The 15,042-nt window shown below is 40.9% G+C and overlaps 1 protein-coding gene across 4 annotated transcripts in view; it reads left to right on the top strand.

The window, feature by feature from the left end:
- Positions 1 to 15,042, top strand: part of BAIAP2 (BAR/IMD domain containing adaptor protein 2) — a 208,853-nt gene that overhangs the window by 163,169 nt on the left and 30,642 nt on the right. For all 4 annotated transcript variants that reach the window (XR_009761274.1, XM_061615774.1, XM_061615776.1 and 1 more), the window contains exons 8-9: positions 13,557 to 13,784; positions 14,586 to 14,787. Coding sequence is in view for 3 of the 4 variants with exons in the window: in XM_061615774.1 (XP_061471758.1) it covers positions 13,557 to 13,784; positions 14,586 to 14,787 (430 nt within the window). In the remaining variant the exon portion in view is untranslated. The remainder of the gene's footprint in view (positions 1 to 13,556; positions 13,785 to 14,585; positions 14,788 to 15,042) is intronic.

Raw genomic sequence — 15,042 nt, 5'->3', positions numbered from 1 at the left:
AAGTTTATAGAATTAATTCCAGATATGCAACAATGAAAAAAATTCCAAGAGATGTGCTTGTTCACTTTATAAAGAAGACGACCAGAGATATGGTATTACAACAACACTTTAAAAATACCTTTAAAATTGATGGTAAGGAAATACTGGTGATGAAAGAAATTCCTATTAGACTTTTACGTAAGAGAAAAGAATATGCTTTCTTTACAGAAAAACTTAAGCAATGCAAAATTCAATTTAGATGGGATGTTCCAGAAGGAGTGATTTTTACATTCAGACAACAGAAATATAGATTGAATACTGTTCAAAAAGCAAGGGACTTCTTGAGAAAAGCTTCAAAAGTCATGGAAGAAGATAAACTCAAAGATATGGATATAATTCCTGGGAAACAAAGTCAACAAGAATATGCAGAGGAGGGGAAGGAAGATGATGGATTAAAAGGAGCATCAGGCACATTTTAAAATACACGCTTAAAGATGGATTACAAATATCTAACTTGGAATATAAATGGAGCCAACACGGCGCAGAAGAGAAAGTGTTTCATTATTTGAAAAAATTAAAATTGGATATAATTTGTTTACAAGAAACTCGTATTAAGAAGAAAGATTCCAAATATTTGATTTGTAAAAATTTGGGTGAAGAATTTATTTCGGCTGGACCAAAAAAAAAAATGGAGTTGTTCTTTACATTAACCCACAATTGCTTCCTAAATTGGTATTACTGGATGATAGTGGTAGATTTGTGGGGGTTGAAATTACTTTACAGGGTACAAACATTTTGATAGTGGGTATTTATGCCCCCAATGAAGATAAAACAAGGTTTTACACAGGACTTATGGAAAAATTGTCAGAGTTTTCATATGATCATTGGTGCGTCATGGGTGATTGGAATGGGGTAATCTCACCAAAAATTGATAGACTTTCTGAAAAAAACATTAAAGAGACACAGGGTAAATTACCGAAGATTTGCTTTGAACTGATGGAACATTTAGAATTGGTGGATACCTGGAGATATATAAATGATAACGCAAAGGAATTTACTTATTTTTCAGAAAGACATAAAACATTCTCGAGGATTGATATGATTTGGATGTCTAAAATTCTAGCGAAGGATATTTTTAAAATGGATATATTACCAAAAACTTTTTCGGACCACAATCCTGTGATATCAACTTTAAAAAAAAAAAATCTTGGATTTAGATGGAGACTAAATGAATCTTTATTACAGAATGACAAAGTAGTACAAGAATGTAAGAAGAAATTAAAAGAGTTTTTTGAACATAATTTACATAAAGGAACAAATGAAAATATTGTTTGGGATACAAGTAAGGCATTTATGAGGGGATATTTTATTAAATGTAACTCTGAATTAAAAAAAAAGAAACAACAGAAAATGCAATTAATTTTGGAAGAAATAAAACAAAAAGAGGAAGAATTGAAAAAGAATCCAACTAAAGTTTCTATTGTAAATCAAATTAAAATGTTACAGAAGCAAGTATCAATGCTGACAGTTAGAGAAATTGAAAGGAAACTAAATTTTGCTAAACAAAGGACTTTTGAATTTGCAAATAAACCAGGGAAATGGTTAGCATATAAATTAAGAAAAGAACGTCAAAAAAATATTATTTTAAAGATACAAGAAGGAGATGAGACGCTGACAGATAATGTAAAAATCAAAAAGATTTTTCATCAATATTATTCAACATTGTACAAGTGTCAGGAAATTCCATCTGAAAAAATAGAAGAGTATATATCTAAACAGAATTTGCCTAAAATTACAGACTTTCAGAGACAACCTATTAATGGCCCTATTACGTCAAGAGAGATATCTGAAGCTATAAACAAAATTAAATTAGGAAAGGCGTCAGGACCAGATGGGTTATCTGCAATGTATTATAAGTGTTTGGAGGAAGAACTCTTGCTACCTTTACAGTCTACAATGAATTTTATTCTGCAAGAGGGAAAGATACCGGATAGTTGGAAAAATGCTAACATAACATTAATACCTAAAGAGGAGCAAGATTTAACTAAAACAAAAAATTATCGGCCAATATCTCTATTGAATAATGACTATAAAATTTTTACAATGATCTTGGCAGAAAGATTGAAAATAATATTGCAACAATTTATCCAGGAAGATCAATCAGGGTTTTTACCTAAAAGACAATTACGTGACAATGTCAGGAATGTCTTGAATGTGTTGGAATATTTAGAACAACGAAATGATAAACAAGCAGCTTTGATTTTTTTAGATGCTGAAAAAGCATTTGATAATTTGAATTGGAAATTTATGTTTCAGGTTTTGGAGCAAATGGATTTTGGAGACAATTTTATAAAATGGATTAGATCGATTTATACATCTCAGAAGGCTCAGATAATTGTTAACGGAGATTTAACGGATTCATGTGAAATACAAAAGGGTACAAGACAGGGATGTCCATTATCTCCCCTTTTATTTATTCTGGTCTTAGAAGTGCTGCTTAGAGATATAAGGCAAGATAAAAGGATTTCGGGATTAAAGATAAAAAAAGAAGAATATAAATTGAGAGCATTTGCTGATGATTTGATAATTGTACTAGAAAACCCTTTGGAAGGAATTAATGTATTGATGGACAAATTAAAAGAATTTGGACCGTTAGCAGGATTTAAGATCAACAATCAAAAAACAAAGATGTTGGTGAAAAATTTAACTTTAAGGGAACAGAAAGAGTTAATGGACAAGACAGATTTTACAATAGAGAAAAAGTTGAAATATTTAGGTATCATTATGACAAATAAAAATTCAAAGTTGTTTCATAATAATTATGAAAAATTATGGACAGAGATTAAGAAAGATTTGCTAAGATGGGATAAACTACAATTGTCATTAATGGGTAGAATATCTGTGATAAAAATGAATGTATTACCGAGAATTATGTTTTTGTTCCAAACAATACCTGTAATATCCTCTGATTTACCTTTTAAACAATGGCAAAAAGATATCTCTAAATTTGTATGGCAAGGAAAAAAACCAAGAGTTAAATTTAAACTACTACAAGATGCCAAAGAAAGAGGAGGACTGGGATTACCAAATCTGAGACTTTATTTTGCTGCCTGCTGTCTAGTCTGGATAAAGGAATGGATCTTATTGAGGAATAAAAGACTATTGGATTTGGAGGGCCATAATTTGAAGTGGGGATGGCATGGATATCTATGGTATGACAAAGTAAAAGTAAATGTAGACTTTAACAATCATTTTATAAGACGTCCTCTGTTGAAAATATGGAATAGATATAAACCAAGGTTTTATTCGAAAATACCATTATGTGTCTCAAGTCAAGAAGCGTTTTACAGAAGAGAAATGGCTGGAAAAGAGAAATGGTTAACTTATCAAGAACTATTAGAAAATGTACATGGAGAATATATAATGAAAGAGAGAGAACAACTGACAAAGGAAGGATATAGTTTTCAATGGTTTGCCTATTTACAATTGTTAGAAAGATATAAAATGGACAAGAAAATGTATGGGTTTGAAATAAGTAAATCTGATTTTGAAATAGGATTGTGTACAAATGATGAAAATATAATTGCGAAAATGTATAAACTCTTACTGAAAATGGATATGGAGGAAGAACAAGTAAAAGAGTGTATGGTAAAGTGGGCAAAAAAATTTGGTTATAACATACAAATGGATCAATGGGAAAATATGTGGAAAAAAGGCTTGAGATTTACACTATGCTATAATCTTAAAGAAAATTTCTATAAAATGATGTACCGTTGGTACATGACTCCAGAAAAGTTGTCAAAAATGTATAGTAATGTTTCTAATGTTTGTTGGAAATGTAAACAACAAGAAGGATCATTTTATCATATGTGGTGGCTGTGTAAAAAGGCAAAATCATTTTGGGCACAGATAGGTAGGAAGATGCAAAAAATTCTAAAGATAAATATTCAGTCAAAACCAGAATTTTTTTATTGGGTTTTATGGATAAACAAATAGAAAAGAAATATGGAAGAATAATATTATATATGATTACGGCAGCAAGATTATTATATGCACAAAAGTGGAAAATGGAATCAACACCAACAACGGAAGAATGGCTATTGAAATTAATGGACTTAGTAGAAATGGATAAATTGACATGTCTACTTAGAGAAAAATTGACAGATACATTTCTTAAGGAATGGAAGCCTCTCTTAGACTTTTTGTTGAAAGATCAAAATAAAATGATGATATTGGGATTTGACGATTAACTAAGACAGCCTATGGAGAAAAGTGATCCTGTATGTATACATTAAGGGACAGGTTTGATGTATATTATATACTTATAGCTGATCTGCGACAAATCGGAAGTCAACTATTTTATTTTTATTTATTTTTTTTGTTGTATTGTTATGTTTTTTGACTTTGTTTTGTTTGTCTTTTGAAAAATTTGAATAAAAATTATTAAAAAAGAAAGAAAAAGCCCTCTCCCTAGTCCTCACCAGTCTAGCTGTTTTAACTGGTGGGATGGAGAGAACGTCTTTCGAGGCTGATCTAGTTGAGTGGTATCGCTGATGCTGCTGGAGGCGCTCCTTCAGATAGAATAGGCCAAAACCATGAAGGGTTTTAAAGGTCAAAACCAGCACCTTGAATTGGGCTCGGAATACAACTGGTAACCAGTGCAACTCCTTCAGCACTGGAGTGATGTGATCTCGCCAGCGGCTGCCTTTAATCAGGCGAGCCGCCGCATTCTGTACCAGTTGAAGTTTCCGGACCGTTTTCAAGGGTAACCCCATGTAGAGCGCATTACAGTAGTTTAGGCAAGAGGAGACCAGGGCATGTACCACCAATGGGAGCAGATGGTTGGGAAGGTAGGGGTGCAGCCTCCGTATCAGATGGAGTTGATGCAGCACTGCCCGGCTCACAGCTGAGACCTGAGCCTCCATGGACAGCTGGGAGTCAAGAATGACCCCCAGGCTGCAGACTTGGTCTTTCAGGGGCAATTGCACCCCATTGAGTACCAGGTCAACATCCCCCAGCCTTCTCTTATCTCCCACAAACCTTGGGTTTGTCAGGGTTCAGTTTCAGCTTATTCCTTCCCATCCAGCCACTCACCGACTCTAGGCACTTGGACAGGGTTTCTACAGCCAACCTTGGTGAAGATTTCAATGAGAAATAGAGCTGCGTGTCATCTGCATACTGGTGGCATTGCAGCCCAGATCTCCTAATGATAGCTCCCAGCGGCTTTGTATAGATGTTAAACAGCATCGGGGAGAGGATGGAGCCCTGTGGCACCCCACAAGCGAGAGGCCAAGGATCCGAAACCTCATCCCCCTGTGCCACTCTCTGGTATCTCCCAGAGAGGAAGGACCGGAACCACTGTAATACAGTTCCCCCTATACCTAACCTCTCCAGGCAGTCCAGGAGGATATCGTGGTAAACGGTATCAAAAGCCGCTGAGAGGTCCAGGAGGACAAGGAAGGTGCATTTGCCCCTGTCCAATGCCTTCCTCATATCATCTACCAAGGCGACCAAGGCCGTTTCAGTCCCATGTCCTGGCCTGAAGCCTGATTGAAATGGATCCAGATAATCCGCTTCCTCCAAATGCGCTTGCAACTGGTTTGCCACCACCTGCTCAACCGCCTTGTCCAGAAATTGTAAATTCGAAACTGGGCGAAAGTTATTTAAATCTTGGGGATCCAAGGAGGGCTTCTTTAGAATTGGTTTTATTACTGCCTCCTTGAGGGCCGGTGGCATTACTCCCTCTTCCAGGGACGTATTTACCACCGCCTTGATCCCCTCGCCCAGTCTATCCTTGCAGCTCATAATGAGCCACGATGGGCAAGGGTCGAGTAAGCAAGTGGTTGGCTTTAAGGTTGAAAGCACTTCGTCCACTTCATCAGAAGGAAGAAGCTGGAACTGATCCCACACCACCAGAGCGCCACAGTGCACCACAGTGCACGGAATAGCACTCTTTATACGATTGATTTTATCCGCAAAGTGCTTTGCAAATTCCCCACAGGAGGTCTTAGTATGTTCCGTTGGTTCCGGGGCAGCTGGACCGACCAGGCTCTGGACCACTTGGAACAGCCTCCTGGGACAGCACTCTGCAGATGCAATAGAGGCAGCATAAAAATCCTTTTTTGCTGCCCTTATTGCCACATGGTAGGCTGCCGCCGCCGCTCTACCCTGTGTCCAGTCATCCTCAGAGCGAGATTTTCACCACCGGCGCTCTAGCTGTCTCACCTCCCGCCTCAGAGTTCGTAGCCGTGGTGTATACCACAGCACCGTCTGAGCTCTATTCAAGGGGAGAGGGCGTTTTGGAGCCACCTGGTCTAATGCCCCGGTGATTGAAGCATTCCACTCCCTCACCAGGGTCTCGGTCGAGTGCCCGTATGCATGCTCCAAAGGATCCCCAAGCGCATTCAGGAATCCATCTGGATCCATCATACGCCTGGGGCGGACCATCCTAATGGGTCCTCTACCCCCGCGGAGGGTTTGTGGCATCAACAAGTCCATCCTCACCAGGTAGTGATCTGACCATGACAAGGGGGTGATGGATGTACCCCCCATTTTCAGATCACTCCCCTCCTCTCCCAAGACAAACATAAGGTTGAGTGCATGGCCATGTACATGGGTGGGCCCCGTTGGAATAAGGTGCAGCTCCCAAGAAGCCATGGTTTCCATGAAGTCCTGGGGCGCCCCTGTGAGGGTGGCCTCCGAATGCACATTGAAGTCCCCCAACACCAACAAGTTTGGGGACTGCACACGTATATCCGAGACCACCTCCAGCACCTTGGCCAGGGAGTCCGTTGTGCAGTGGGGTGAACGGTACATGAGCAGAATCCCTAGACTGCCCTTCAGGCCCAATCTCCAGTCAACTTATGGCGACCCTATGAATCAGCAACCTCCAAGAGCATCTGCTATAAACCACCCTGTTCAGATCTTGTAAGTTCAGGTCTGTGGCTTCCTTTATGGAATCAATCCATCTCTTGTTTGGCCTTCCTCTTTTTCTACTCCCTTCTGTTTTCCCCAGCATTATTATCTTTTCTAATGAATAATATCTTTTCATGACGTGTCCAAAGTATGATAACCTCATTTTCATCATTTTAGCTTCTAGTGATAGTTCTGGTTTAATTTGTTCTAACACCCAATTATTTGATTGTAATGTTGATGCGTTCCATTTCTTGCTTGACAATTTCTAACTTTCCCTGGTTCATGCTTCTCACATTCCATGTTCCTATTGTGTGCATTGTACAACTGCGGACTCTCCTTTCGCATCTGTGCGCATCAGCCTCTGGGCTTCCTTTCGACTTTGACCCAGCTGCGTCATTAGTCACAGTGCTACTTGTACTTGTCCTTTGTTCTTCCCCAGTAGCTCGTTGAGTGCCTTCTGACCTGGGGGTCTTAACTTCCAGCACTATCTCGTGTTGCATTTTGGATACTCTGTTCATAGGGTTTTCGTGGTAAGAGATATTCAGAGGTGGTCTACCATTGCCTTCTTCTGAGTTTGGATGCATCTTAGTCTGGTGTTTCAGCTTTGACTACTCTGCCTTAGGTGCCCCTGCTAGGAGTCTAGCCTCTTGGTCTAGACTCCTGATGGCATTGCTCTCAGCTTCTTCAACACTCTCAAACCCCCTCACCACATTAAGGTGTGCATCCTAGAGGGGGTGTATTTTACTAGAACACTGAAATCTACCACCTGAAGCCAGGTGCAAAAGACATAACTTAATGTGCCTCCAGACAAGAGTTTATTGTGGAATTACTGAAATCATTTTGTGCTCATGCATACAATTTTTTTTTGCAGCGTCCATGTGGCATTTTTATCAAAATTCCAGCCCATTCTTTTTTAACACTTAATCTGAATGTCCCCTTCCTGTAGAAAATTCACTAAGAAGTAACCCATTATACATCTCCAGTCACTGCTGGTGCGTGGCAACATTTCTATGGGTAGCCACATCCCTACTTTTATTTGCATCTTACCTGAGCACAACCTTGCCATTTTGTTTCCAGTGGCCCCTAATAATAGCAGTGTGCCTATTTCCACCATTTGCTGCAAGCTGAAGGCACATTCAAATTTACACAACCTGGTTAGCCAAGATCTTCATACAGTACATGTGGCAGATCACCTTAGAGACTGTAACTGTAATAATAATAATAATAACAACAACAACACAGAAGTTGTGCAAGATCTCTATCACTCTTGTGTAAGACTTAGTAAGGTAAATAGCACTAGTGAGCAAAATCTCTTCATTACATTTTTAAAAAACCAAATGGAAATGGATATTGTTCTCCCACATCCCCCTCCACCCACCACAAAAAGTGCAAAGTTCCATTATGACCATTGTAAAATAACTAAGTCTGGTAACATTTGCTCTTGTGCAGTTCTTGGGATTTTGATTTCTTTTAACAAAGAAAACAGGTGCATGCTGTCAGGTACAGAAGTATCTTTGTGCATGCTCAGAACAGGAAAGGGGGCTGAACCCCTCTGGATACATTCCACCAAGCTCCACCCACTGATGTAGACAGCAAGCGGTGGAATAGCAATATCCATGGTGCCTCTGAACAACTGCTGAGCACAGGGATTTCTTGAGTACCGGAACTGAGCTGAGTTCAGTCTTTCCACATAGAAATTAATTCCTGGTTACCCCAAGCTTGCTGGTCTATTTTAGTAGGGGAAAAGAGTCGTTTTGTTGCTACTGGAAGTGGGGGTGGGTGGGTCAGAAATCTACTGTAAATCTCCCGGAAGTCCCAAAACATTTTTTGCCTACCCTTACCAGAGATGTATAATAGATCCATGCCCATGTATATTCAGTTAATAGGTAGCAAGAGAGCAAATTTGGATTATGACTCCAGATTGGAGCACCAGGTATCATCATTTTTGTCATTTGGGAGCCAAATACATACTGTGTAAAATAAGCTCTATTGCATCAGTCTGGCATAGGTTTTCATCTTTGTGGAGATGTAGTGATCCATAACTCTGGACACTTGATGGAAAAATAACTAGTTCCTCTGCTGTCAGTGGACTCCTGTTGGTATTCTGAAGAAACATACTCTACCTTAATTACTTGTGCATCTGTATATCACTCATCTCATCTACAATCTAGCAAGACTGAAAAGATTTTTAGATAATAAAGGGATTAACTGAAAAGTCCTGCTTAGTCATAGCACCTTCAAGCAGTAATGCACACTAAGTGAATTTCCAACATATATTAAAGCCCTTTTATATGCTACTGATATCTGTAAAGCACAAGAACAAAATCCTTTTCTCTCATGATGAATGGGCAAGCAGAATTGTTATGTTTTTCTTGGTCTTTGGGGGTTTAGGACAATCTGTCCTTAGGACAAGGGCAGAAGGACTCTTCTTTCCCACTTTTATTTTGGCTTGCAGATAGGAATTTCTCCCCTTTAAAAAACTGTGTTGGCCTGAAGAATAATGCAGATGACTAATCCGTACAATGGATGGGTGTAAGTGTTATGTGTATTCTAACCTTGTAAAGCAGCCTTCGCCAACCTGGTGCCCTCCAGATGTTTTGGATTACAACTCCCACATACTGACTGAAGCTTCTGAAAGTTGTAGTCCAAAACATCTGGAGGGCACTGGGTTGGTGGAAGCTGCTGTAGAAAGTATGCATCTAGTAAAAGATACAAAGTAGTTGTATGTATGTGGCTGAACATTGAGATCTTTGGGGGGGATTGTGTTGAAATAAGTGCAGACTGGCGAGTTGTGTCTTATCATGCAGGAATGGTTGATGCATACCTCAAATAAAACATCAAGGGACATTCTGCAAGCAGAACAACTTCTGCTCCCACAGTGGAACTTCCCCCACTTCTCCTCCCCGCTGCACACCCCTTGCACCTTGTGGGAATCCCCAGAGTAGATTTGGGGCTATGAGAGATGCCTAGGGAGAGAGGAGGGTGGGGAAGTTCTACTGCATGAGTTCCACTTGTGCAATGACTTTATTGGATATATTCCTAGCATTTTGACAGACATGCACAAACTGAGAGAGAGAGAGAGAGAGAGAGAGGTGATTTAATTTTTCCTTAGGCATGAGCAGCTAGATAGATGTAGGTAACCCATTATTCTCCTGGATGCAGGGACAAAAGCGCATCATGCCCCTTCATATGAGGTGCAGAAACAAGTGATGTGGTTGAGTGCATGTCATCAGCATCATTCCCTCTGTGATAAATGTTGAGTGTAACATGAGGCCCCTTCACACAAGATTAATTTCTCACACCAAGATTGCTTCCATGCAGGAAGCAGTGTGCATGAACGCTGTACATACACCTATATTTCTCCTCCACCACTACTTGCCCACAGTGTGTACATTTAACGCTGTACGCATCTGGTACCTTTCTCGGCTTCCTTTCTTATATATATGTCTGCTTCAAAATGGCCTCCTGTACTTATGAGTGCATGCAATCATATAAATATGGAGTCCACTGTTTTCTGCACAGAAGTGATGCCAGTGTAGGAAAGGTATCCATGGTGCTGGAAAAACTGAAAGTCTGGCACACCACATTTTGTGTCTGTCGCTTTTCCTCCTTGTCTGGGCTGTAAACTAGCCCTCTCCCCCACACCCGTAAGAGAGCTGTTTCATGCTTTGTCACCAAGCTGCACGATACCTAGAACATAGAGGTTTGCCTGCATTTTGTTTGTGTTCCCACTGCTGTAGTAATTGCTTTCCCGTTTATGACATTACTGACTTACATAGGAAGGTGCCTTATACTGAGTCAGACCATTGGTCCACCTTGCTCAGTTTTGTCTACACTGACTGGCAGCGGCTCTCCAGACAACAGTCTCTCCCAGCCCTTCCTGGAGATGTTGGGGATTGAACTTGGGATCTTCTGCATACTAGGCAGATGCTCAACCACTGAGCTGTGACCCTTCCCCAATTGTTCCTGGAATATCAAAGTTTATTTTGCTTGTTATTGAAAGGGAGGGGAAGGGCTTAAGACTTGGCAATATCAGGCAATTCTGCCATAAGCATCAAATTGTTTGTTGTGACTTTGGATGTCATTCGTGATATACCTTGCAATACCTGTCTGTCATTGACTGGACACCAGGAGACCTTCTACCTGCTTGCCTCTCCTCCTTAACTAGGCATGAAATTGATAGTGTGAATGCAACTAATATGCATGTCTTTTGTTATGTAAATAGTGGCAGAGAGGACTTTTGAGCAGTCTCGGAATGAGGAGTTTAACTACTACTGCCCTGGTCCTGACAAAAATATCCCCTCCCTAAAGCTGGTGTTTGCAACTCGATAGCACATCCTCAGCTGAAGGGAGCTTCCCTCTCTACCTAACTGAGCATCACCACCTTGTATAGCGTCTTCATACATCCTAGAACTCCAAACTCTGTGAAAGGCCACATCTTTATTCACACTCCTATTCAGAACCCAAAATAGTTGAAAAGCACTTGCTTATCCACTACTATGCTGTAATCCAACCCCTGTCCTCCCCCCCCCCCCGCAACTAACCTATACTTGCCTGGAGACTGCCAAAGGCTATTCTAAGGCCTTCTTGCACACAGTGTTGTTGCTATGGAGCAGTTGGTCTCTGCAACCTAGTAACCAGCTTTGTATGCTGATAGCGTCCTGCCGCTACACAGCAATGTACTGTGAACACATTGCATTTCTGAGGAAATATCCCATGAAACAGAATTTAGGAGTCAGGAAAGGCCTGTCCTAGAGGTTCCCAATCAGAATGGCAGCTAAATCCGTAGCACTGAAGAAGACAACAGAGGGAAGTGTTTAAAATCCTCTGCAAATTCTGGCTTACTTATTTGCTCCAAGCCCTGCCCATATATGATGTTGCATATTGTACCATACATGCTGTTCACTGGAACCTCCCTTATAGATCTTGTACACATCGTCTGTGTTTAACATTAGCACCAAAGGCTTTCATCTATGAAGGTGTGTTCCTTGAACCCTTTGGTATGTGTATCTGTAACATGCCATTGAAAATCAGTGAAAGACAGTGTTCCCTTTCTACCACATTCACAGTCTTTATTGTGGAAAAAGAATCTGGGATAATCTTCCTTGAATGGCTGCTGGAGTGATTTTTTAAAATAATAATTACTATTATGTTATTATTAATAATAAATAATAATAATTCATAATAAACTGAGCTGGGAAAACATACAAGTGGGTATTGTGTAACTCCTTTTTAGCTAGGCATTAAACATTCATTTTAGGGCCACATCTAGCAGCAGCATTTTGACTGCGGTGGGCTTCTCCTAGACTTCTTTAAACATTCTGTTGGGAAGCTCTTATACTTGGGTTCTTAGCTTTACTTGTCATGTCATCTTTGATAGTGATCTTGTGGAATGTTGTCTCTTGTAGCACATGACACATTGCTAATACATGTACACACACACCAGTTCTTCCCAGGCTTTGCGTGTGTGCATGCTCTCAGACTTTCCCGATTTCCTGCTTGGACCATAGCTCCTTCCATGATGGCAGAGGATATTCCCAAAGTTCCCTTGAGTTTGGTGATTGACAATTGCAGTTGGAAGGGAGGCCTCTTACGCCTTGTAGCATTCCTTCTCTATTTATTTTACATAGAATGTAACACCATCTTTTTGCTAAAATCACCTGCTTTTAAAAAGAGCCAGAAGCATATCTTACCTAGCAATGCACAATAACTGTGGCTGCTCGCACTGTGTCTGTCCAGTGCTTCCTGTTTAATGCTAAACGACTGTGAACTGAGATGAAGGGAAGGTGCCATGCAACTAAACTTTTACTTGAGCCTAAAGAGAATGTGTTTACACACACACCCTCCCTTTTTTTAACTAATGTCTATAGCATGATGGCACTATTCAGTTTCTTCTGCTCTGCTGATGCATTTGAGCCTATTATCTTTTGGTTTGGCAGATTCCCTCACCAACGCAAGCCCTGTGTTGCCCTAGCTCTCAACTGCATGTGTGAACGTCCTTGCTTGCTTTATGTCCTAACTTTTGATGCCTAGATCTGACTAGATCAGAGAATTCTTTCTTCTTCTCCCTAGTTCTGAACATTTGCAACCTTCAGTTTCCTTTGAAGAAACATCACCAGAAGCCTCTGACATGATCAGCAGGAGCAGACTGTTTCTTAGTGGAGGGGATAAGTTCATTTCCGTTAGGGGGAAATCCTGGAATGAGAATCTTCCCAGATCCTGTTCTAGCTCTATTTCTCAAATGTGCTTTATCTGAGCATCTATCTCCCAAACAGAGTATTTAAAGATGCGCGCTTTCCTTCCTTTATAAATATATCATGCATTTTAACTGGCCTATCAGCTGTCATAACCCACATATTTATTGTCTTTTATTGGGCTTTATCTTGTTTATAGTGCACACAGGACTACATGAATCTCATTCACTGTCCTAACTATATAAATGGTAAATAAATTAAAGTACGTCCATGCGGTACAAACTCATAAGTCTCATTTCTCTTGGAAGCTAATCGCTGGCTAGTGTGGTGCAGAGGTGCCATTTGAGAAAGGGTTTTGCTGGCTTTCTGCTTTGGGGGTTTGTTTGACTTCTTTTTCACGCAAATCTTTTGATGAAAACATTGTGTTCCCCTTGTGTTCTCTCTCACTGCTCTCTTCTGTAACTTCAGGGAAAAGACATATTGACACAGAAGCTTCCCTTGTGGCAGCAATCCTGCTCCGATCCCAACAAGATTCCAGATCGTGCTATCCAGCTTATGCAGCAGATGGCTATCAGCAGCAATGGGACTATTATGCCCACCCCCCTCACTACGTCGAAGTCAAACCTCATAATCTCAGACCCTATCCCTGGTGCCAAACCACTCCCTGTACCACCAGAGCTGGCACCTTTTGTAGGAGTAAGTATTGCATGCGTGCATCTATTTTTTTTGGGAGGGGGGAGGTGGCAGACTTCATGCTTTTCAGTAAGGTATCATAGACCCAGAATAGCCTTCCCCCAGTCAGATGTTGTTGGGCTCTAACTCTCTTTAGCCCCTGCCAGCATGGCTAGTGGTCAGGGATTATGGGAGTTGTAGTCCAGCAATATCTGGAGGGCACCAGGTTTGGGAACGCTTGTTTTCTGCTGAGTCAGATTGTTGGTCCATCTTGCTCAGTATTATATCTCTGCTGATGAGCAGAAGCTCTCCAGGGTTTTCAGGCAGGAGTTGATGCAAGGGATTGAACCTGGGTGCACTTTGCATGCAAAGCATGTGCTCTTCCACTGAGCTGTGGCCCTTTCCATGCCATCTCTAGCTCAGTTGACAGAAGGCAGAATGTTTCTGACTTTAGTATTCCTACTTTAGGAGAACTGACTGACATAGCGTCCCCTAGTAAAATGTTATGCTTTGGAATGCCCCCTCTAATCAATATAGTTAGTTGCATATCTAAAACGTTCTTTCAGAATTCTTAAAGAAAAAGGCATGTTTTGGTATGCTTTGTGCTAAAGCAATGGTGGGAATATTGTTGGGCTGTAATTCTCATCAGCTCCAGCTAGCATGGCTAAGGGTGAGAAGACATCCAACAACATCTGGAGGGCACCAGGATCCCCTCTCCTGTACTGTAAGATTTTATGGATGTGGCCGCCTATTATGTGTCACCCCCTTTACTGAAATCTAACTATCTTTTTTTTTCTCCCTTCCCTCTCCCCGGCCCAACTTCAGCGAATGTCTGCACAAGAGACTATTCCTGTGATGAATGGTGTCTCGAGCTCAGAAAGTGAAGATTACAGCCACTGGTCTGACAGGAAGCCTCCTCAGCCTAAGTCCTTATCCCCACCCCAAACCCAGAAGCAGCTGAGTGACTCTTACTCCAACACACTTCCTGTGCGCAAAAGTGTCATGCCGAAAAACAGCTACGCAGCCAGTAAGTCTGTCTCTCGGGTGACGGACGTGGATATTTAAACAGCCATGAAGCAAAACACAATTTCTGGGAGTGGGCCATCTTTCTGAAGCTGGGTGGAATGGCCACTGCTGGTATCGCAGCACTGATGAAAGGGAGTGGGGGATGGGGCAATGAAACGCAAAAGGGGTTTTATCCAATGTTAGTCCTACTCAGAGTAGATCCATTGAAATTAATAGATGTGACTGACTTAGGTTCACTAATTTTAATGGGTTTTGT

The sequence above is a fragment of the Rhineura floridana genome, chromosome 3 (genome assembly GCF_030035675.1).
Source record: "Rhineura floridana isolate rRhiFlo1 chromosome 3, rRhiFlo1.hap2, whole genome shotgun sequence".
Classification (NCBI taxonomy): domain Eukaryota; kingdom Metazoa; phylum Chordata; class Lepidosauria; order Squamata; family Rhineuridae; genus Rhineura; species Rhineura floridana.
The sequence above is the reverse complement of the archived record's forward strand: the minus strand, read 5'-3'. Positions and strand labels throughout refer to the sequence as shown.